Raw genomic sequence first — 23570 nt, 5'->3', positions numbered from 1 at the left:
TTGGGGTCCCCCATTGGGGTCCCCATTGGGGGGTCTCCATTTGGGGTCTCCATTGGGGGTCCCTCACTGGGGGTCTCCATTGGGGGGTCTCCACTGGGGGTCCCCATTGGGGTCTCCATTGGGGGGTCTTTATTGGGGGTCTCCATTATGGATCTCCATTGGGGTCCCTCACTGGGGGTCCCCATTGGGGTCTCCATTGGGGGGTCTTTATTGGGGGTCTCCATTATGGATCTCCATTGGGGTCTCCACTGGGGTCCCTCACTGGGGGTCTCCATTGGGGTCTTTATTGGGGGTCTCCATTGGGGTCCCCCATTGGGGGTCTCCATTGGGTGGTCTCCACTGGGGTCTCCAACCGGGGGTCTCCATTGTGGGGGCGGGGGGGGGTTGTTCCTCCACCGGGGGTCTCCCAGCCTCGGACCCCCTCAGATGGCGACGCTGTTCTCGACGTTGCTGGGGTCGAGGTAGGGGTAGGGCAGCGGCAGGGCGGCGTTGCGCCGCCGGATGCGCCGGGAGATGCGCTGCAGGCGGCGGCGGAACTGCAGCATCAGGCGGCGCGGGGCTGCCTCGGTGAAGTGCTGCTCCGGGTAGCAGCCCAGCCGGCGCTGGGGGGGGACAGGGGGGGGGTTAAAGGGGGGGTCTTGGGGGGCAGGAGGGTCAGGGGGGTCCCATGGGGTCCATTGGGGTCCCTTGGGGTCATGGGGGAAGGTTGGGGTCGTGGGGGTCCCTTGGGGTCATGGGGGTCCCTTGGGGTTGGGGGCTTCCTTGGTGAAGTGCTGCTCCGGGTAGCAGCCCAGCCGGCGCTGGGGGGGGCAGAGGGGGGGTCATGGGGGTCTTGGGGGTCCCTTGGGGTCCTTTGGGGTCCCTTGGGGTCATGGGGGAAGGTTGGGGTCAGGGGGGTCCCTTAGGGTCCCTTGGGGTTGGGGGTTTCCTCGGTGAAGTGCTGCTCCGGGTAGCAGCCCAGCCGGCGCTGGGGGGGGCAGGGGGGTTAAAGGGGGGGTCGTGGGGGTCCTTGGGGTCATCAGGGTCATGGGGGTCCCTTGGGGTCAGGGGGGGTCATGGGGGTCCCTTGGGGTTGGGGGCTTCCTTGGTGAAGTGCTGCTCCGGGTAGCAGCCCAGCTGGTGCTGGGGGGGAACAAAGGGGGGGACAAAGGGGGGGTCATGGGGGTCATGGGGGTCGTGGGGGTCCCTTGGGGTCCCTTGGGGTCATGGGGTCCTTGGGGGAAGCTTGGGGTCATGGGGGTCCCTTGGGGTCAGGAGAGTCAGAGGGGTCCCTTGGGGAAGATTGGGGTGCCATGGGGTCATGGGGTCCGGGGGGAAGGTTGGGGTCCCTTGGGGTCAGGGGGGTCGTTGAGGTCAGAGGGTCCCTTGGGGTCCCTTGAGGTCATCAGGGTCTCTTGGGGTCATCGGGGTCCCTTGGGGTCGTGGGGGTCCCTCGGGGTCCTTTGGGAAAGGTTGGGATCCCTGGGGGTCATGGGGGTCCTTGGGGGTCCCTTGGGGTCAGAGGGGAAGGTTGGGGGTCCCATGGGGTTGGGGGGGTCCCTGGGGGAAGGTTGGGGTCATGGGGGTCCCTTGGGGTCCCTTGGGGTCAGTGGGATCCCTTGGGGAAAGTTGGGGTCATGGGGTCCCTTGGGGTCCCTTGGGGTCCCTTGGGGTCATGGGGGTCCTTGGGGAAGGTTGGGGTCCCTGGGGGTCTCATGGGGGTCCCATGGGGAAGCTTGGGGTCATGGGGGTCATCGGGGTCCCTTGGGGTCATGGGGGTCCCTTGAGGTCATCAGGGTCCCTTGGGGTCAGGGGGTTCTTTTGGGGTTGGGGGGGTTTCCTATGGGGGTCCTGGTCTTCCTTTGGGGTCTGGGGGTTTCCTATGGGGGTCAGGGGGTTCTTTTAGGGTCTGTGGGTTTCCCATGGGGGTCAGGGGGTTCCTTTGGGGTCTGTGGGTTTCCCATGGGGGTCAGGGGGTTCCTTTGGGGTCTGTGGGTTCTCTTGGGGTCGGGGGGGTTTCCTATGGGGATCCCAAGATTCTTTTGGGGTCTGGGGATTTCCTATGGGGGTCAGGGGGTTCCTTTGGGGTCTGTGGGTTTCCCATGGGGGTGATGGGGTTCTTTTAGGGTCTGTGGGTTTCCCATGGGGGTGACAGGGTTCTTTTGGGGTCTGGGGGTTTCCCATGGGGGTCAGGGGGTTCTTTTGGGGTCTGGGGGTTTCCTATGGGGGTGATGGGGTTCTTTTGGGGTCTGGGGGTTTCCTATGGGGGTCCCAGGGTTCTTTTAGGGTTGGGGGTTTCCTATGGGGATCCCAGGATTCCTTTGGGGTCTGGGGGTTTCCTATGGGGGTGATGGGGTTCTTTTAGGGTCTGTGGGTTTCCCATGGGGGTGATGGGGTTCTTTTAGGGTCTGTGGGTTTCCCATGGGAGTGACAGGGTTCTTTTGGGGTCTGGGGGTTTCCCATGGGAGTGACAGGGTTCTTTTGGGGTCTGGGGGTTTCCCATGGGGGTCAGGGGGTTCTTTTGGGGTCTGTGGGTTTCCTATGGGGGTGATGGGGTTCTTTTGGGGTCTGGGGGTTTCCTATGGGGGTCAGGGGGTTCCTTTGGGGTCTGTGGGTTCTTTTGGGGTCGGGGGGGTTTCCTATGGGGATCCCAAGATTCTTTTGGGGTTTGGGATTTTCCTATGGGGGTCAGGGGGTTCTTTTAGGGTCTGTGGGTTTCCCATGGGGGTGATGGGGTTCTTTTGGGGTCTGTGGGTTTCCCATGGGGGTGATGAGGTTCTTTTAGGGTCTGTGGGTTTCCCATGGGGGTGATGGGGTTCTTTTGGGGTCTGGGGGTTTCCCATGGGGGTGATGGGGTTCTTTTGGGGTTTGGGGGTTTCCCATGGGGGTGATGGGGTTCCTTTGGGGTCTGTGGGTTTCCCATGGGGGTCAGGGGGTTCCTTTGGGGTCTGTGGGTTCTCTTGGGGTCGGGGGGGTTTCCTATGGGGATCCCAAGATTCTTTTGGGGTCTGGGGATTTCCTATGGGGGTCAGGGGGTTCTTTTGGGGTCAGGGGGTTCTTTTGGGGTCAGGGGGTTTCCTCTGGTGGTCCTGGGCTTCCTTTGGGATCAAGGGGTTTCCTATGGGGGTCCCAGGATTCCTTTGAGGTTTGGGGGTTTCCCATGAGGGTGACGGGGTTCTTTTGGGGTCTGGGGGTTTCCTATGGGGGTCAGGGGGTTCTTTTAGGGTTGGGGGTTTCCTATGGGGATCCCAGGATTCCTTTGGGGTCTGTGGGTTTCCTATGGGGGTCAGGGGGTTCCTTTGTGGTCTGTGGGTTTCCCATAGGGGTCAGGGGGTTCTTTTGGGGTCTGGGGGTTTCCTATGGGGGTCAGGGGGTTCTTTTGGGGTCTGGGGGTTTCCTATGGGGGTCAGGGGGTTCTTTTGGGGTCAGGGGGTTCTTTTGGGGTCAGGGGGTTTCCTCTGGTGGTCCTGGGCTTCCTTTGGGATCAAGGGGTTTCCTATGGGGGTCCCAGGATTCCTTTGAGGTTTGGGGGTTTCCCATGGGGGTGATGGGGTTCTTTTAGGGTCTGTGGGTTTCCCATGGGGATGATGAGGTTCTTTTAGGGTCTGTGGGTTTCCCATGGGGGTGACGGGGTTCTTTTGGGGTCTGGGGGTTTCCTGTGGGGGTCAGAGGGTTCCTTTGGGGTCTGTGCGTTTCCCATGGGGGTGATGGGGTTCTTTTGGGGTCAGGGGGTTCTTTTGGGGTCGGGGGGGTTTCCTATGGGGATCCCAAGATTCTTTTGGGGTCTGGGGGATTCCTATGGGGGTCCTGGGCTTCCTTTGGGGTCTGGGGGTTTCCTATGGGGGTCCCAGGATTCCTTTGAGGTTTGGGGGTTTCCCATGGGGGTGATGAGGTTCTTTTAGGGTCTGTGGGTTTCCCATGGGGGTGACGGGGTTCTTTTGGGGTCTGGGGGTTTCCTATGGGGGTCCCAGGATTCCTTTGGGGTCTGTGGGTTTCCTATGGGGGTCAGGGGGTTCCTTTGTGGTCTGTGGGTTTCCCATAGGGGTCAGGGGGTTCTTTTGGGGTCTGGGGGTTTCCTATGGGGGTCAGGGGGTTCTTTTGGGGTCAGGGGGTTCTTTTGGGGTCGGGGGGGTTTCCTATGGGGATCCCAAGATTCTTTTGGGGTCTGGGGGTTTCCTATGGGGGTCCTGGGCTTCCTTTGGGGTCTGGGGGTTTCCTATGGGGGTCCCAGGATTCCTTTGAGGTTTGGGGGTTTCCCATGGGGGTGATGAGGTTCTTTTAGGGTCTGTGGGTTTCCCATGGGGGTGACGGGGTTCTTTTGGGGTCTGGGGGTTTCCTATGGGGGTCCCAGGATTCCTTTGGGGTCTGTGGGTTTCCTATGGGGGTCAGGGGGTTCCTTTGTGGTCTGTGGGTTTCCCATAGGGGTCAGGGGGTTCTTTTGGGGTCAGGGGGTTCTTTTGGGGTCTGGGGGTTTCCTATGGGGGTCAGGGGGTTCTTTTGGGGTCTGGGGGTTTCCTATGGGGGTCAGGGGGTTCTTTTGGGGTCAGGGGGTTCTTTTGGGGTCAGGGGGTTTCCTCTGGGGGTCCTGGGCTTCCTTTGGGATCAAGGGGTTTCCTATGGGGGTCCCAGGATTCCTTTGAGGTTTGGGGGTTTCCCATGGGGGTGATGAGGTTCTTTTAGGGTCTGTGGGTTTCCCATGGGGGTGACGGGGTTCTTTTAGGGTCGGGGGTTCCCCGTGCACCCACCATGTCGAGGGGTTCGTTGCGCAGCACCCACAGCACCCCCAGCACCCTGCAGGTGGTGTTGACGGCCGGCAGCGCGCGCAGGAAATCCGAGCAGCTCAGGGGGGCTTTGCAGGTGGGAGGGGGCTGCCGCATGGCGGCCGGCATGTTGGGCATGAAGGAGCCCAGCTCGAACTGCGCGGGGACACGGCCCTATATGGCACCCCACAGCGACCCACAGCGACCCACAGACCCCATAGAGACCCATAGAGCCCATAGAGACCCATAGACCCCATAGAATCCTATAGAGAATCCCACAGCATCCCATAGAACCCTATAGTGCCCCATGATGCCCCATAGCGCCCCATAGAGTCCTATAGAGACCCACAGACCCCATAGAGCCCCATTCTGCCCCATAGAGCCCCATAGGGACCCATACAGTCCTATAGAGACCCATAGACCCCATAGAGCCCCATAGAGACCCATAACGCCCCATAGAATCCCATAGCATCCCACAGAGCCCTATAGTGCCCCATAGACCCCATAGAGCCCCATTCTGCCCCATAGACCCCATAGAGCCCCATAACGCCCCATAGAATCCCATAGAGCCCTGTAGTGCCCTATAACACCCCATAGAGCCCCATAGAGACCCACAGATCCCATAGCACCCCATAGCGCCCCATAGCGCCCCATATCTCCCCCATGTTGGGCATGAAGGAGCCCAGCTCGAACTGCGCGGGGACACGGCCCTATATGGCACCCCACAGCGACCCACAGTGACCCACAGACCCCATAGAGCCCCATAGAGCCCATAGAGACCCATAGAGCTCCATTCTGCTCCATAGACCCCATAGAGCCCCATAGAACCCCATAGCAACCCACAGAGTCCTATAGTGCCCCATAGACCCCATAGAACCCTAGAGTGCCCCACAGACCCCATATCACCCCATAACCACCCCATATCCCTCCATATCACCCCATATCACCCCATACCCACCCCATAACCCCCCCCCATCACCCCATAACCCCCCCACATCACCCCATAACCCCCCTTATCCCCCCATATCCCCCCATATCACCCCATATCACCCCATAGGCCCCCATATCCCCCCATATCCCCCCATATCTCCCCATACCCACCCCATAACCACCCCATATCACCCCACATCACCCCATATCCCCCCATATCCCCCCATATCCCCCCATAGCTCCCCATATCACCCCATAACCCCCCCACATCACCTCATAGCCACCCCATATCACCCCATAGCCCGCCATATCACCCCATAACCACCTCATAACCCCCCCTTATCCCCCCTTATCCCCTCATATCACCCCATAACCACCCCCTATCACCCGATATCACCCCATATCACCCCATACCCACCCCATAACCCCCCCCCATCACCCCATAACCCGCCCACATCACCCCATAGCCCCCCATATCCCCCCATATCACCCCATAACCACCCCATATCACCCCATAGGCCCCCATATCACCCCCTATCACCCCATATCACCCCATACCCACCCCATAACCCCCCATATCCCCCCATACCACCCCACATCACCCCATAACCCCCATACATCACCCCATAGCACCCCATAAGCACCCCATAACCACCCCATATCACCCCATAAGCCCCCCATATCACCCCATAACCCCTCATAACCCCCCGTTATCACCCCTTATCCCCCCATATCACCCCATAGGCCCCCATATCCCCCCATATCCCCCCATATCACCCCATAACCACCCCATATCACCCCCCAACACCCCATATCACCCCATATCACCCCATAGGCCCCCATATCTCCCCCTATCACCCCATATCACCCCATATCATCCCATATCCCCCCATACCCACCCCATAACCCCCCATATCCCCCCATAGCCCCCCATATCCCCCCATAACCACCCCATATCACCCCATACCCACCCCATAACCCCCCATATCACCCCATAGGCCCCCATATCCCCCCATAACCACCCCATATCACCCCATATCACCCCATATCACCCCGTACCCACCCCATAACCCCCCATATCACCCCATATCACCTCTTATCACCCCATAACCACCCCATATCACCCCATATCCCCCCATATCACCCCATAGCCCCCCATATCCCCCCCTTATCACCCCATATCCCCCCATACCACCCCATACCCACCCCATAACCCCCCCCATCACCCCATAACCCCCCTTATGCCCCCATATCCCCCCATATCACCCCATATCACCCCATAACCACCCCATATCACCCCCTTATCACCCCATATATCACCCCATATCACCCCATAGCCCCCCATATCACCCCATACCCACCCCATAACCCCCCCATATCACCCCATAGGCCCCCATATCACCCCATATCACCCCATATCCCCCCATAACCCCCCCTTATCACCCAATATCACCCCATATCCCCCCATACCCACCCCATACCCCCCCATATCCCCCCTTAGCACCCCATAACCCCCCCTTATCACCCCCTATCACCCCATATCACCCCATACCCACCCCATAACCACCCCATATCACCCCATACCCACCCTATAACCCCCCCATATCACCCCATAGGCCCCCATATCCCCCCATATCCCCCCATATCACCCCATACCCACCCCATAACCCCCCCCATCACCCCATAGCCCCCCATATCCCCCCATAGCACCCCATAACCCCCCTTATCACCCCATATCACCCATACCCACCCCATAACCCCCCCCATCACCCCATAACCCCCCATAGCCCCCCATATCCCCCCATAGCACCACATAACCCCCCCTTATCCCCCCTTATCCCCCCATATCACCCCATATCACCTCTTATCACCCCATAACCACCCCATATCACCCCATAACCACCCCATATCACACCAAACCCACCCCATATCACCACATAACCACCCCATAACCCCCCCATAGCCCTCCCTTATCACCCCATATCACCCCATATCACCCCATAACCACCCCATATCACCCCCTATCACCCCATAACCCCCCCCATATCCCCCCCCATCACCCCATAACCCCCCCCATCACCCCATAACCCCCCCTTATCACCCAATATCACCCCATATCACCCCATAGCCCACCATAGCCCCCCATATCCCCCCAGATCACCCCATACCCACCCCATAACCCCCCATCACCCCATAACCCCCCCACATCACCCCATAACCCCCCTTATGCCCCCATATCCCCCCATATCACACCATATCACCCCATATCCCCCCATAACCCCCCCTTATCACCCAATATCACCCCATATCCCCCCATACCCACCCCATAACCCCCCCACATCACCCCATACCCCCCCATATCCCCCCCTTATCACCCCATAACCCCCCCTTATCACCCAATATCACCCCATATCACCCCATAGCCCCCCATAGCCCCCCATACCCCCCCATATCCCCCCATATCCCCCCATAACCACCCCATATCACCCCATACCCACCCCATAACCCCCCCATATCACCCCATAGGCCCCCATATCCCCCCATAACCACCCCATAACCCCCCCACATCACCCCATAACCCCCCATATCCCCCCATAACCCCCCATATCACCCCATATCACCCCATACCCACCCCTTATCACCCCATATCACCCCCTATCACCCCATACCCACCCCATAACCCCCCCATATCCCCCCATATCACCCCATACCCACCCCATAACCCCCCCATATCACCCCATATATCACCCCATATCACCCCATATCCCCCCATATCACCCAATATCACCCCATATCACCCCATAACCCCCCCTTATCACCCCATACCCACCCCTTAGGCCCCCATATCCCCCCATATCCCCCCATATCACCCCATACCCACCCCATAACCCCCCCATATCACCCCATAGGCCCCCATATCACCCCCTATCACCCCATATCCCCCCATATCACCCCATAGGCCCCCATAACCCCCCCTTATCACCCCATATCACCCCATACCCACCCCATAACCCCCCATAGCCCCCCATATGCCCCCATAGCACCACATAACCCCCCCTTATCCCCCCATATCCCCCCATATCACCCCATAGGCCCCCCTTATCACCCCATATCACCTCTTATCACCCCATAACCACCCCATATCACCCCATAACCCCCCCTTATCACCCCCTATCACCCCATACCCACCCCATAACCACCCCATATCACCCCATAGTCCCCATATCAGCCCCCCATCACCCCATATCACCCCATACCCACCCCATAACCCCCCCACATCACCCCATAACCCCCCTTATGCCCCCTTATCACCCCATATCCCCCCATACCACCCCATACCCACCACATAACCCCCCCATATCACCCCATAACCCCCCCTTATCACCCAATATCACCCCATATCACCCCATAGCCCACCATAGCCCCCCATATATCCCCCCATATCACCCCCTATCACCCCCTATCCCCCCATACCCACCCCATAACCCCCCCATATCCCCCCTTATCCCCCCATATCACCCCATACCCACCCCATAACCCCCCTTATGCCCCCATATCCCCCCATATCACCCCATATCACCCCATAACCCCCCATATCCCCCCATATCACCCCATACCCACCCCATAACCCCCCCCCCATCACCCCATATCACCCCATAACCCCCCCATATCACCCCATAACCCCCCCTTATCACCCCATATCACCCCATATCACCCCATAACCCCCCCATATCCCCCCTTATCCCCCCATATCACCCCATACCCACCCCATAACCCCCCCCATCACCCCATATCACCCCATAACCCCCCCATATCCCCCCTTATCCCCCCATATCACCCCATAACCACCCCACATCACCCCATACCCACCCCATAACCCCCCCATATCACCCCATAACCCCCCCTTATCACCCCATATCACCCCATAGCCCCCCATATCCCCCCCTTATCACCCCATATCCCCCCATACCAGCCCATACCCACCACATAACCCCCCCATATCACCCCATATCACCTCTTATCACCCCATAACCACCCCACATCACCCCATAGCCCCCCATATATCCCCCCATATCACCCCCATATCCCCCCATATCACCCCATACCCACCCCATAACCCCCCCATATCCGCCCATACCCCCCATATCCCCCCTTAGCACCCCATATCACCCCATATCCCCCCCATAACCCCCCCTTATCACCCCATATCCCCCCCTTATCACCCCATATCACCCCATATCCCCCCCTTATCACCCCATAACCCCCCCTTATCACCCCATATCACCCCCTATCACCCCATACCCACCCCATAACCCTCCCATATCCCCCCAAATCACCCCATATCACCCCATAGGCCCCCATATCACCCCATACCCACCCCATAACCCCCCATAACCCCCCATATCCCCCCATAGCACCCCATATCCCCCCCTTATCACCCCATAACCCCCCATATCACCCCCAAACCCATCCCATAACCCCCCCATATCCCCCCATATCACCCCCATATCCCCCCATATCACCCCCAAACCCATCCCATAACCCCCCCATATCCCCCCATATCACCCCATAACCCCCCCATATCCCCCCTTATCCCCCCATATCACCCCATACCCCCCCCATATCACCCCATATCCCCCCATACCCCCCCATAACCCCCCCATCACCCCATAACCCCCCTTATGCCCCCATATCACCCCATATCACCCCATATCACCCCATATCCCCCCATATCCCCCCTTATCACCCCCTATCCCCCCATATCACCCCATACCCACCCCACAACCCCCCCCCATCACCCCATAACCCCCCATATCCCCCCATAACCCCCCCATATCACCCCATAACCACCCCATATCACCCCCTATCCCCCCATATCACCCCATAACCCCCCATATCCCCCCATATCACCCCATAACCCCCCCATATCACCCCATACCCACCCCATAACCCCCCCATATCCCCCCATATCACCCTATACCCACCCCATAACCCCCCCATATCCCCCCATATCCCCCCATAACCACCCCATATCACCCCATACCCACCCCATAACCCCCCCCATCACCCCATAACCCCCCTTATCACCCAATATCACCCCATATCACCCCATATATCCCCCCATATCACCCCATACCCACCCCATAACCCCCCCATCACCCCATAGCCCCCCATATCACCCCATAACCCCCCTTATGTCCCCATTACCCACATAGCCCCCCATATCACCCCATAACCACCCCATATCACCCCATACCCACCCCATAACCCCCCCATATCACCCCATAGGCCCCCATATCACCCCATATCCCCCCATATCACCCCATACCCACCCCATATCCCCCCATATCCCCCCATATCACCCCATATCACCCCATACCCACCCCATAACCCCCCCATCACCCCATAACCCCCCCACATCACCCCATAACCCCCCTTATGCCCCCATATCCCCCCATATCACCCCATATCACCCCATATCCCCCCATATCACCCCATAGCCCCCCATATCACCCCATACCCACCCCATAACCCCCCCATATCACCCCATAACCCCCCCATATCACCCCATATCACCCCATACCCACCCCATAACCCCCCCATATCCCCCCATATCACCCCATATATCACCCCATATCACCCCATATCCCCCCATATCCCCCCATATCACCCCATATCACCCCATATCCCCCCATAACCCCCCCTTATCACCCCATAGGCCCCCATATCACCCCATATCACCCCATAACCACCCCATATCACCCCATAACCCCCCCTTATCACCCCATATCACCCCATATCACCCCATACCCACCCCATAACCCCCCCATATCCCCCCATATCACCCCATATCACCCCATATCCCCCCATAACCCCCCCTTATCACCCCATAGGCCCCCATATCACCCCATATCACCCCATAACCACCCCATATCACCCCATATCACCCCATAACCCCCCCCATAACCCCCCCCCATCACCCCATAACCCCCCCCCCCCCACCTGGCCGCTGTTGGTGGCGGCGTGGTGAGCGGAGCAGTTGTAGATGATCATGGTGACAAACGTCACCAGGCCTCGCACCGACCGCAGCGACGACGGCACGCCTGTGGTGAGTGTGCAACGGGGCCTTGCACGAGGATGGTTTGCATGGGGGGGGCTTTGAATGGGGGGGCTTTGCACGAGGGTGGTTTGCACCAGGGGGCTTTGAATGGGGGGGCTTTGCACGAGGGTGGCTTGCACGAGGATGGGTTGCATGGAGGGCTTTGCACGAGGGGGATTTTGAATGAGGATGGCTTGCACGAGGAAGGTTTGCACGAGGGGGTGATATGCAAAGCACAGGGGGGCTTTGCACGAGGATGGGTTGCACAAGGATAGGTGGCATGAGGGGGTTTTGCACAGGGGGGCTTTGTACGATGATGTTTGCACGAGGGTGGTTTGCACGAGGGTGGTTTGCACAGGAGGGCTTTGCATGAGGATGGTTTGCACAAGGGAGTTGTACGAGGGGCTTTGCACAAGGATGGCTTGCAGAGTGGTGGCTTTGCACAAGGGGGTTGCATTGGGGAAGTGGGGTTTGCACGAGGATGGTTTGCACAAGGGGGCTATGCATCAGAATGGGTCACACAAGGGGCGTTGCACAAGGGGGGGCTATGCACGGCGGGGCTTTGCACAAGGGGGGTGGAGCCTTGTTTGCACGAGGATGGTTTGCAAGAGGGGGGGCTTTGCACGAGGATGGTTTGTAGGTGCGGGTTTTGCACGAGGGGGGCTTTGCACGAGGGGGCTTTGCACGAGGGGGGCTTTGCACGAAGAAGGTTTGCTGGTGGGAGCTTTGCACGAGGAGACTTTGCACGGGGGGGCTTTGCACAAGGGGGTCTGAAGCCTTGTTTGCACGAGGACGGTTTTCACGAGGGGGTTGTGCGAGGGGCTTTGCACGAGGACGGCTTGCGGAGGTTGGGTTGCACGAGAGCGTGATTGCACGCGCTCGTGTGTGCTTGTGTTGCACGAGGATCCTACCGGATCGGCGCCGTCCCAGGAAGGCTTTGTGGAAGATCTCCCCCACCCAGGCCTGCAGTTCGGGGTCGGCGCTGACGGCGGCGTCGCACGGATAATAGTGTTGCACGATGCCCGACACGAAGCTGCACACAGGGGCACAAAGGGGCGCCGTTGGTGCAACACCACGAGAGGCAGGGCTCACAAGGACCCACACTCACACTCACAAAGGTTCACAAGCGCTCACAAGGGCTCACAAGAGCTCACAAGAACCACGTGAGGACTCACAATGGTTCACAAGGACTCACAAGGACTCACAAGAGCTCCCAATGTCTCCCAATGACTCCCACTCATACTCACAAGCACTCACAATGGCTCACAAGATCTCACAAGAGCTCACAAGAACCCACCTGAGGACTCGCAGTCACGCTCACAAGGACACACAAGGACTCACAAGGCTCACAAGGGCTCCCAATGGCACCCAATGACTCCCATTCCCACTCACAAGGGCTCACAAGAGCTCACAAGAACCACGTGAGGACTCGCAGTCATGCTCACAAGGACTCACAAGGCTCACAAGAGCTCACAAGAACGCAGCTGAGGACTCACAATGGCTCACAAGGACTCACGAGGACTCACAAGGGCTCACAAGAGCTCCCAATGGCTCCCAATGACTCCCACTCATACTCACAAGCACTCACAAGAGCTCACAAGAGCTCACAAGAACCCACCTGAGGACTTGCAGTCACGCTCACAAGGACTCACAAGGACTCACAAGGACACACAAGGACTCACAAGAGCTCCCAATAACTCACACTCACAAGGACTTACAAGGCTCACAAGAGCTCACAAGAGCTCACAATGACTCCCAATAACTCCCACTCCCGCTCACAAGGGCTCACAAGAGCTCCCAATGGCTCCCAATGACTCCCACTCATACTCACAAGCACTCACAAGAGCTCACAAGGACTCCCACTTACAAGGGCTCACAAGAGCTCACAAGAACCCACACGAGGACTCGCAGTCACGCTCACAAGAGCTCACAAGGGCTCACAAGGACCCACACTCACACTCACAAGGGCTCACAAGGGCTCACAAGGACCCACACATGCACTCACAAGGGGCTCACAAGCGCTCACAATCGCTCACCATCATTCACAATCGCCCCCCCTCACCTCCTGATGGCCGCCCAGATCCTCATCCCTTTGCTGCCATGGTGGTAGGAGGGCACTTTGCTGACCCCCCTCCTCCGCAAAGGCTCACAATCGTTCACAATCGTTCACAAGAGTTCACCACTGCTCACAATTGTTCACAATCGCCCCCCCTCACCTCCTGATGGCCGCCCAGATCCTCATCCCTTGGCTGCCATGATGGTAGGAGGGCACTTTGATGACCCCCCTCCACTGCAGAGTCTCACAATCGTTCACAATCGCTCACAATCGTTCACAATCGCTCACAATTGCTCACCACTGCTCACAATCGTTCACAATCGCCCCCCCTCACCTCCTGATGGCCGCCCAGATCCTCATCCCTTTGCTGCTATGATGGTAGGAGGGCACTTTGCTGACCCCCCTCCACTGCAGAGGCTCACGAGAGCTCACAATCGTTCACAATCGTTCACCACTGCTCACAATCGTTCACAATCGCCCCCCCTCACCTCCTGATGGCCGCCCAGATCCTCATCCCGTCGCTGCCATGGTGGTAGGAGGGCACTTTGATGACCCCCCCTCCTCCGCAAAGGCTCACAATCGTTCACAATCGTTCACAAGAGTTCACCAGTGCTCACAATCGTTCACAAGAGCCCCCCCTCACCTCCTGATGGCCGCCCAGATCCTCATCCCTTTGCTGCCATGATTGTAGGAGGGCACTTTGCTGACCCCCCTCCACTGCAGAGTCTCACAATCGTTCACAATCGCTCACAATCGTTCACAATCGCTCACAATTGCTCACCACTGCTCACAATCGTTCACAATCGCCCCCCCTCACCTCCTGATGGCCGCCCAGATCCTCATCCCTTTGCTGCTATGGTGGTAGGAGGGCACTTTGCTGACCCCCCTCAGCCACAGATGCTCACAATGGATCACAATGGCTCACAATCATTCACTATTGTTCACAATCATTCACAATCGCCCCCCCTCACCTCCTGATGGCCGCCCAGATCCTCATCCCGTCGCTGCCGTAGTGGTAGGAGGGCACTTTGCTGACCCCCCTCCTCCTCAGATCTCTGGGCAGCAGCAGCTCCCCGTAACGCAGCGCCCGCAGCCCCCGCCTCACCAGGACCAGCAGCCCGGGGCGACCCAAAGCGATGGCCTATGGGGGGGGGGGGGGGGTTAAATTGGGGGGGGGGCTCCAAAGGGAGTCATTCAGACCCCAGTGTGATGGGTGATGGGGTGGGGGGGCGATGGGGGGGTTAAATTGGGGGGGGGGCTCCAAAGGGAGTCGTTCAGACCCCAAAGCAATGGGGTATGGGGTGGGGGGGGGGAATGGGGGGGTTAAATTGGGGGGGGGGGGCTCCAAAGGGAGTCATTCAGACCCCAGTGTGATGGGTGATGGGGTGGGGGGGCGATGGGGGGGTTAAATTGGGTGGGGGGGCTCCAAAGGGAATCATTCAGACCCCAGTGTGATGGGTGATGGGGTGGGGGGGCGATGGGGGGGTTAAATTGGGTGGGGGGGCTCCAAAGGGAATCATTCAGACCCCAGTGTGATGGGTGATGGGGTGGGGGGGCGATGGGGGGGTTAAATTGGGTGGGGGGGCTCCAAAGGGAATCATTCAGACCCCAGTGTGATGGGTGATGGGGTGGGGGGGGGGGGGGGTTAAATTGGGGGGGGGGCTCCAAAGGGAGTCATTCAGACCCCAAAGCAATGGGGTATGGGGGGGGAGGGGGGAATGGGGGGGTTAAATTGGGGGGGGGGGCTCCAAAGGGAGTCATTCAGACCCCAGTGTGATGGGTGATGGGGTGGGGGGGGGATGGGGGGGTTAAATTGGGGAAGGGGGGGGGAAATAGGGGTTTAAATTGGGGGGGGGGCTCCAAAGGGGACAATTCAGACCCCAAAGCAATGGGGTATGGGGAGGGGGGGGGATGGGGGGGTTAAATTGGGGGGGGGGCACCAGAGGGTCCCAGTCTGACCACGCTGTGATGGGTGATGGGGTGGGGGGGGGATGGGGGGGTTTAAATTGGGGGGGGGGCTCCAAAGGGAGTCATTCAGACCCCAGTGTGATGGGTGATGGGGTGGGGGGGGGGAATGGGGGGGTTAAATTGGGTGGGGGGGGCTCCAAAGGGACCCATTCAGACCCCAAAGCGATGGGGTATGGGGGGGGAGGGGGGAATGGGGGGGTTAAATTGGGGGGGGGGGCTCCAAAGGGAGTCATTCAGACCCCAGTGTGATGGGTGATGGGGTGGGGGGGCGATGGGGGGGTTAAATTGGGTGGGGGGGCTCCAAAGGGAATCATTCAGACCCCAGTGTGATGGGTGATGGGGTGGGGGGGGGGGGGGGGTTAAATTGGGGGGGGGGGCTCCAAAGGGAGTCATTCAGACCCCACTGTGATGGGTGATGGGGTGGGGGGGGGATGGGGGGGTTAAATTGGGGAAGGGGGGGGGAAATAGGGGTTTAAATTGGGGGGGGGGCTCCAAAGGGTCCCAGTCTGACCACGCTGTGATGGGTGATGGGGTGGGGGGGGGGAATGGGGGGGTTAAATTGGGGGGGGGGGTCCAAAGGGAACCGTTCAGACCCCAAAGCGATGGGGTATAGGGAGGGGGGGGGAAATGGGGGGGTTAAATTGGGGGGGGGGCACCAGAGGGTCCCAGTCAGACCCCAAAGACCCCCCAAAATCCCCCATGAGCCCCCCCAAGACCCCCAATAACCCCCAAAAGACCCCCCCAAAAGACCCCCCACGACCCCTCAAGACCCCCCCAAGCCCCCCAATAGCCCCCCCAAGAACCCCCCATCGCCCCCAAGACCCCCAAACCCCCCCAATCCCCCAATAGCCCCCAAAAGACCCCCCAAGACCCCCCTGAAGCCCCCCAAACCCCCCAATAGCCCCCAAAAAACCCCCCAAGACCCCCCCAAACCCCCCAATAGCCCCCAAAAGACCCCCCAAGACCCCTCCAAGCCCCCCCAAACCCCCCCAAACCCCCCAATAACCCCCAAAAGACCCCCTATAACAACCCCCAAGACCCCCCCAATCCCCCCCCAAATCCCCCAATAGCCCCAAAAAGACCCCCAAGACCCCCCAAACCCCCCAATAGCCCCCAAAAGACCCCCCAAGGCCCCCCCTAGCCCCCCAAAAGACCCCCCAAGACCCCCCCAATAGCCCCCAAAAGACCCCCCAAGACCCCTCCAAGCCCCCCCAGACCCCCCAAAAGACCCCCCACGACCCCCCAAGACCCCCCGAAGCCCCCCCCCAAACCCCCAAGTAGCTCCCAAAAGACCCCCCACGACCCCCAAAGACCCCCCCATCCCCCCAAGCCCCCCCAAACCCCCCAATAGCCCCCAAAAGCCCCCCCAAACCCCCCAATAGCCCCCAAAAGACCCCCCAAGCCCCCCAATAACCCCCAAAAGACCCCCCCAGACCCCCCAATAGCCCCCAAAAGACGCCCCCCGACCCCTCAAGACCCCCCCCATCCCCCCGAAGACCCCCCCAAGCCCCCCCCAAACCCCCCAATAGCCCCCAAAAGACCCCCCAAGGCCCCCCCAATCCCCCAATAACCCCCAAAAGACCCCCCAAGACCCCCCCAGACCCAACAATAGCCCCCAAAAGACCCCCCAAGACCCCTCCAAGCCCCCCATAAGACCCCCCAAGACCCCCCCGAGCCACCCCAAACCCCCCAATAGCCCCCAAAAGACCCCCCACGACCCCCCAGGACCCCCCCATCCCCCCAAGCCCCCCAAAACCCCCCAATAACCCCCAAAAGACCCCCTATAACAACCCCCAAGACCCCCCCCCACTCCCCCAAGACCCCCCCTCCCCCCCCCCAAGACCTCACCTGATCAAAGACCCCCCCGGGGTTGAGCAGGAAGCGCCGTGCCAGCACTGCGATGTGCACCGTGTACCTCGTGTGGGGCAGCAGCAGCTATAGAGCAAAATTCGGGGGGGGGGGTCGTCAAGGGGATGGGGGGTGGGGGGGCTCATAGGGGGAGAAATGGGGAGACCCCCCCCCCCCAAATGAAGATGGGGTGCCCCCCCCCCCCACAAGTAGGTTGACCCCAATTGGAAATGCTGAGAAAACCCATAGAGATGTGAGGGACACCCCAAAAATTAGGACCCCCCCCCCACATTAGGACCCCCCCCCCCCCCAAATTCCAGCCCCTCCCCAAATTTAGGGTCCCCACACTTAAAATATATGCGGCCCCTTTAAATTCGAGCCCCCCCACCGTAGCCACGCCCCCGCTGCCTTTAACCCCGCCCACCGCGCGCAGCGATTGGCTCAAACTCTGATCCCTTCCGTCGCCCCGCCTCTCTTAAATAATTAAACCCGCCCACCTCGTGCTGCGATTGGCTGCAAAACCCATAGAGCCCCGCCCACCTCTTGCAGCGATTCGTTGCAACACCCTCCCGTCCACATAACCCCGCCCCCCTCGCGCAGCCATTGGCTGTGACCCCACCGAGCACCGCCCACCTCACGCAGCGATTGGCTGAGACCACGCATAGCCCCGCCCCACCTCGCGCAGCCATTGGCCGTAGCACCCTCCCATCCGCAAAACCCCGCCCGCCTCGCTCAGCCATTGGTTGCGAGCCACACGGAGCCCCGCCCACCTCGCGCAACCACTGGCTGCGAGCCTGACGGAGCCCCGCCCACCTTGTAAATCGGGTGTTGCGGCGCCAGCTGCCGCCGCGTTGCCAGGGCGAAAACCTCCCCCAGGAGATGCGCACGCAGGAGGTGCGTGACGGCCTCGTGGACTTGGAAATCCGCGCTCCGCACCCAGGCCTTGGCCAGAGCCCACAGCCACGGCGGGTCCTGAGGCACCATCACGGGGCTGCTAGGCCCGGGCTGCTGCGACAGCTGATTGGTGGAGAGGAGAGGTCACGGGGTCAGGGAGATTAGCGATTGGTGGAGGGAGGGCCACGTGACGCGGGGGAGCGAAGTCAAAGGAAAGGGGAAAGGGCGGGAAGAGTGGAAGGGCGGAAGCGGAGGGTGGCGGGGAGCGGAAGTGGAGGGCAGAAGAGCGGAAGTGGAGGCTTGAGGGCCGGAAGTGAATGGCGGAGAACCGGAAGGGGGGATTTAAAGCGATTCTCGCAGCCCCGAGCGCGGGTTCAGAATCGCCCCCAAAACCCCTGTGTGAAATAAAGGCAGAGAACCCAAATCTGTGCCCAGAGTGACCCCAAAACCCCAAATCTGTCCCCAAAATGGCCCCCAAAATCTGTTCCCCAAAGTGACCCCAAAAACCCGAATCTGTACCCAAAGCGACCCCAAAAATCTGGACCCCAATTGAACCCAAAACCCCAAATCTGTCCCCAAAATGACCCCAAAACTCTGTCCCCAAAGTGACCCCTAAAACCCCAAAAATCTGTACCCCAAAGTGACCCCAAAACCCCAAATCTGTACCCAAAATGACCCCAAAAATCTGGACCCCAATTCAACCCAAAACCCCAAATCTGTCCCCAAAATGACCCCAAAAATCTGGACCCAAAGTGACCCCAAAAAACCCAAATCTGTCCCCAAAATCACCCCAAAATCGGGACCCCAATTGAACCCAAAACCCCAAATCTGTCCCCAAAATGACCCCAAAAATCTGGACCCCAAGTGACCCCAAAACCCCAAATCTGTCCCCAAAATGACCCCAAAAATCTGTTCCCCAAAGTGACCCCAAAACCCCAAATCTGTCCCCAAAATGACCCCAAAAATCTGTCCCCAAAGTGACCCCTAAAACCCCAAAAATCTGTACCCCAAAGTGACCCCAAAACCCCAAATCTGTCCCCAAAATGACCCCAAAAATCTGTTCCCCAAAGTGACCCCAAAACCCCAAATCTGTCCCCAAAATGACCCCAAAAATCTGTTCCCCAAAGTGACCCCAAAACCCCAAATCTGTCCCCAAAATGACCCCAAAAATCTGTCCCCAAAATGACCCCAAAAATCTGTTCCCCAAAGTGACCCCAAAACCCCAAATCTGTCCCCAAAATGACCCCAAAAATCTGTCCCCAAAGTGACCCCAAAACCCCAAATCTGGTCCCAAAATCACCCCAAAAATCTGGACCCTTTTTGTCAATGGCTCTCAGTCCCCCCCACCCCCCCACCCCCCCCTTTCCCCATAACCCCATAAATGTCCCCATATCCCCCCCATATCCCCATATCCCCCCCCATATTTACGCCCCCCCCTCCCCACCGATGTCCCCAACGTCCCCACCGTGTCCCCCCCCCTCACCCCCCACCCCGTTACCTGTATGTCAATGGCTCTCAGCCCCCCCACCCCCCCCACACCCCCCCCATCCCTCCCCATCTCCCCATAACCCCAAAGATGTCCCCATTTCCCCCCCCATATTTGCCCCCCCTCCCCACCGATGTCCCCAACGTCCCCACCGTGTCCCCCCCCTCTGCCCCCCCCACCTGTATGTCAATGGCTCTCAGCCCCCCCACCCCCCATCCCCCATCCCCCCATCCCCCTCTATCCCCCCCCATCCCCATCCCCATCACCCCACAGATGACCCCATATCCCCCCCCATATTTACGCCCCCCCCCTCCCCACCGATGTCCCCAACGTCCCCACCGTGTCCCCCCCCCTCACCCCCCCCCTTACCTGTATGTCAATGGCTCTCAGCCCCCCCCCACCCCCAACCCGCCCATCCCTCCCCATCTCCCCATAACCCCAATGATGTCCCCATATCCCCCCCCATCTCCCCATATCCCCCCAGCTGCCCCCTTACCCCCCATATTTGCCCCCCCCCTCCACCACCGATGTCCCCAATGTCCCCACCGTGTCCCCCCCCCTGCCCCCCCCTTTACCTGTATGTCAATGGCTCTCAGCCCCCCCACCCCCCCCTTTCCCCATATCCCCATAAATGTCCCCATATCCCCCCCATATCCCCATATCCCCCCCCATATTTACCCCCCCCCTCCCCACCGATGTCCCCAACGTCCCCACCGTGTCCCCCCCCCTCACCCCCCCCCGTTACCTGTATGTCAATGGCTCTCAGCCCCCCCACCCCCCATCCCCCTCTATCCCCCCCCCATCTCCCCATATCCCCCCAGCTGCCCCCTTATCCCCCATATTTGCCCCCCCCTTCCCCACCGATGTCCCCAATGTCCCCACCGTGTCCCCCCCCCTCACCCCCCCCCCTTACCTGTATGTCAATGGCTCTCACCTCCCCCCCACCCCCAACCCCCCCATCCCCCCCCATCTCCCCATATCCCCATAACCCCAAAGATGTCCCCATATCCCCCCAGCTGCCCCCTTACCCCCCATATTTGCCCCCCCCCCCCTCCCCACCGATGTCCCCAACGTCCCCACCGTGTCCCCCCCCCCGTGTCCCCCCCCCCCCCCGTTACCTGTATGGCGATGGGTCTCAGCCCCCCGTCCCCCCCCAGATGCAGGAGGCACAGGGGGGCGCACAGAAAAGTCGGGCTGCCATCGATCTCCACCCCCCGGATCCCATCCAGCAGGACGTAATCGGCCAGGAACACTCGGCCCTCCTGTCACGTTTGTCACCTCCTTGTCACCTCCTTGTCACCTCCTCACCCCCCCTCCCCCCCCCACCGTGCCACCTGCCCCCCCCCCCCCCCCCCCCGTTGTCGCCCCCTGTCACCGCCCCAAAGACCCCCCCAAACTTCTGCGTGCCCTCGGTCTTCATTTCTCCTATTGTCACCTCTCCTGTTGTCACCCTGTGCCACCCATTGTCACCCTGTCCCCCCATTGTCACCCCATAGTGTCACCCTGTGCCCCCATAGTGTCACCCTGTCCCCCCCACTGTCACCCTGTCCCCCCATTGTCACCCTGTCTCCTCACTGTCACCCCATAGTGTCACCCTGTCCCCTCATTGTCACCCTGTCCCCCCATTGTCACCCCATAGTGTCACCCTGTCCCCCCCATTGTCACCCTGTCCCCCCATTGTCACCCCAGAGTGTCACCCTGTCCCCTCATTGTCACCCTGTCCCCCCATTGTCACCCCATAGTGTCACCCTGTGCCCCCATAGTGTCACCCTGTCCCCCCCACTGTCACCCTGTCCCCCCATTGTCACCCTGTCTCCCCATTGTCACCCCATAGTGTCACCCCGTCCCCCCCATTGTCACCCTGTCCACCCCATTGTCACCCCATAGTGTCACCCTTTCCCCAACATTGTCACCCCATAGTGTCACCCTGTCCCCCCATTGTCACTCTGTGCCCCCATTGTCACCCCAGAGTGTCACCCTGTCCCCCCCACTGTCACTCAGTCCCACCCATTGTCACCCTGTCCCCCCATTGTCACCCCATGGGACCCAATAGGATTTCAATGGGACCCCAATGGGATTTCCATGGCATTTCAATGGGATTTCAATGGGATCTCAATGGGATTTCATTGGGATTTCAGCAGGATCTCAGTGGGAACTCAATGGGATCCCAATGGGATTTCAATGCGATTTCAATGGGATCTCAATGAGATCTCAATGGAAACTCAATAGGATTTCAATGGGAACTCAATGGGATCCCAATGGGATTTCAATGGGATTTCAACGGGATCTCAATGGGATCTCAATGGGATCCCAATGGGATTTCATTGGGATTTCAGCAGGATCTCAGTGGGAACTCAATGGGATTTCAATGGGATCTCAATGGGACACCAATGAGATTTCAGTGGGATCTCAATGGGATCTCAATGGAAACTCAATAGGATTTCAATGGGAACTCAATGGGATCCCAATGGGATTTCAATGGGATTTCAACGGGATCTCAATGGGAACTCAATGGGATCTCAATGGGATTTCAATGGGATTTCAGTGGGATCTCAATGGGATCTCAATGGGACCCCAATGGGATTTCAATGGGAACTCAATGGGATTTCAATGGGATCTCAGTGGGATTTCAATGGGATCTCAATGGGAACTCAATGGGAACTCAATAGGATTTCAATGGGATCTCAGTGGGACCCAGTGGGATTTCAATGGGATCTCAATGGGATCCCCATGGGATCTCAATAGGAACTCAATGGGACCCCACTGGGCACCTTTCCCCCGCCCCCAGACCCCCATCTTTTGGGGTTTCCCACCTCCATCTCTCGCTGCAGAGTGGTGTTGGGAACTCAATGGGATTTCAGTGGGATTTCAATGGGATCTCAATGGGAACTCAATGGAATCCCAATGGGAACTCAATGGGAACTCAATGGGATCCCAATGGGATTTCAATGGGATTTCAACGGGATCTCAATGGGAACTCAATGGGATTTCAACGGGATCTCAATGGGACCCCAATGGGATCTCAATGGGATTTCAATGGGACCCAATGGGATCTCAATGGGATTTCAATGGGATTTCAGTGGGATCTCAATGGGATCTCAATGGGACCCCAATGGGATTTCAATGGGAACTCAATGGGATTTCAATGGGATCTCAGTGGGATTTCAATGGGATCTCAATGGGATCTCAATGGGATTTCAGTGGGATCTCAATGGGATCTCAATGGGAACTCAATAGGATTTCAATGGGAACTCAGTAGGATTTCAGTGGGATCTCAATGGGATCCCAATGGGATTTCAATGGGAACTCACTGCAAACTCCATGGAATCCCATAGGGAACTCAACGGGAGCTCAATGGGAACTGAATGAGAACTTTGTGGGATTTCAATGGGATCTCAAAGGGATCCGAATGGGAACCCAATGGGAACTGAATGGGAACTGAATGGGATTGCAATAGGAACCCAATGGGATTTCAGTGGGATTTCAATGGGATCTCAATGGGATTTCAATGGGATCTCAATGGGACCCCAATGGGATTTCAATGGGAAC

The 23570-nt window shown here is 59.1% G+C and overlaps 1 protein-coding gene across 2 annotated transcripts in view; it reads right to left on the bottom strand.

The window, feature by feature from the left end:
* Window positions 1-275: 275 nt before the first annotated feature.
* The window catches only part of LOC149913582 (polyunsaturated fatty acid lipoxygenase ALOX15B-like), a 41067-nt gene continuing 17772 nt past the window's right edge, over window positions 276-23570 (bottom strand). The window contains exons 7-14 of one of the 2 annotated variants that reach the window (XM_090129493.1): window positions 21140-21283; window positions 18455-18658; window positions 17642-17728; window positions 14797-14966; window positions 12681-12802; window positions 11673-11773; window positions 4725-4895; window positions 276-602 (exon numbers count right to left, since the gene is read on the bottom strand). In XM_090129493.1, the coding sequence (XP_089985619.1) occupies window positions 423-602; window positions 4725-4895; window positions 11673-11773; window positions 12681-12802; window positions 14797-14966; window positions 17642-17728; window positions 18455-18658; window positions 21140-21283 (1179 nt within the window). In that variant the 3' untranslated portion in view covers window positions 276-422. The other variant, XM_090129494.1, reaches the window with a different exon arrangement.

Source organism: Phasianus colchicus, chromosome 36 (genome assembly GCF_987193195.1).
Source record: "Phasianus colchicus chromosome 36, bPhaCol1.hap1.1, whole genome shotgun sequence".
Lineage (NCBI taxonomy): Eukaryota > Metazoa > Chordata > Aves > Galliformes > Phasianidae > Phasianus > Phasianus colchicus.
Note: the sequence above shows the minus strand (reverse complement) of the source record. Positions and strands in the feature narration are given on the sequence as shown.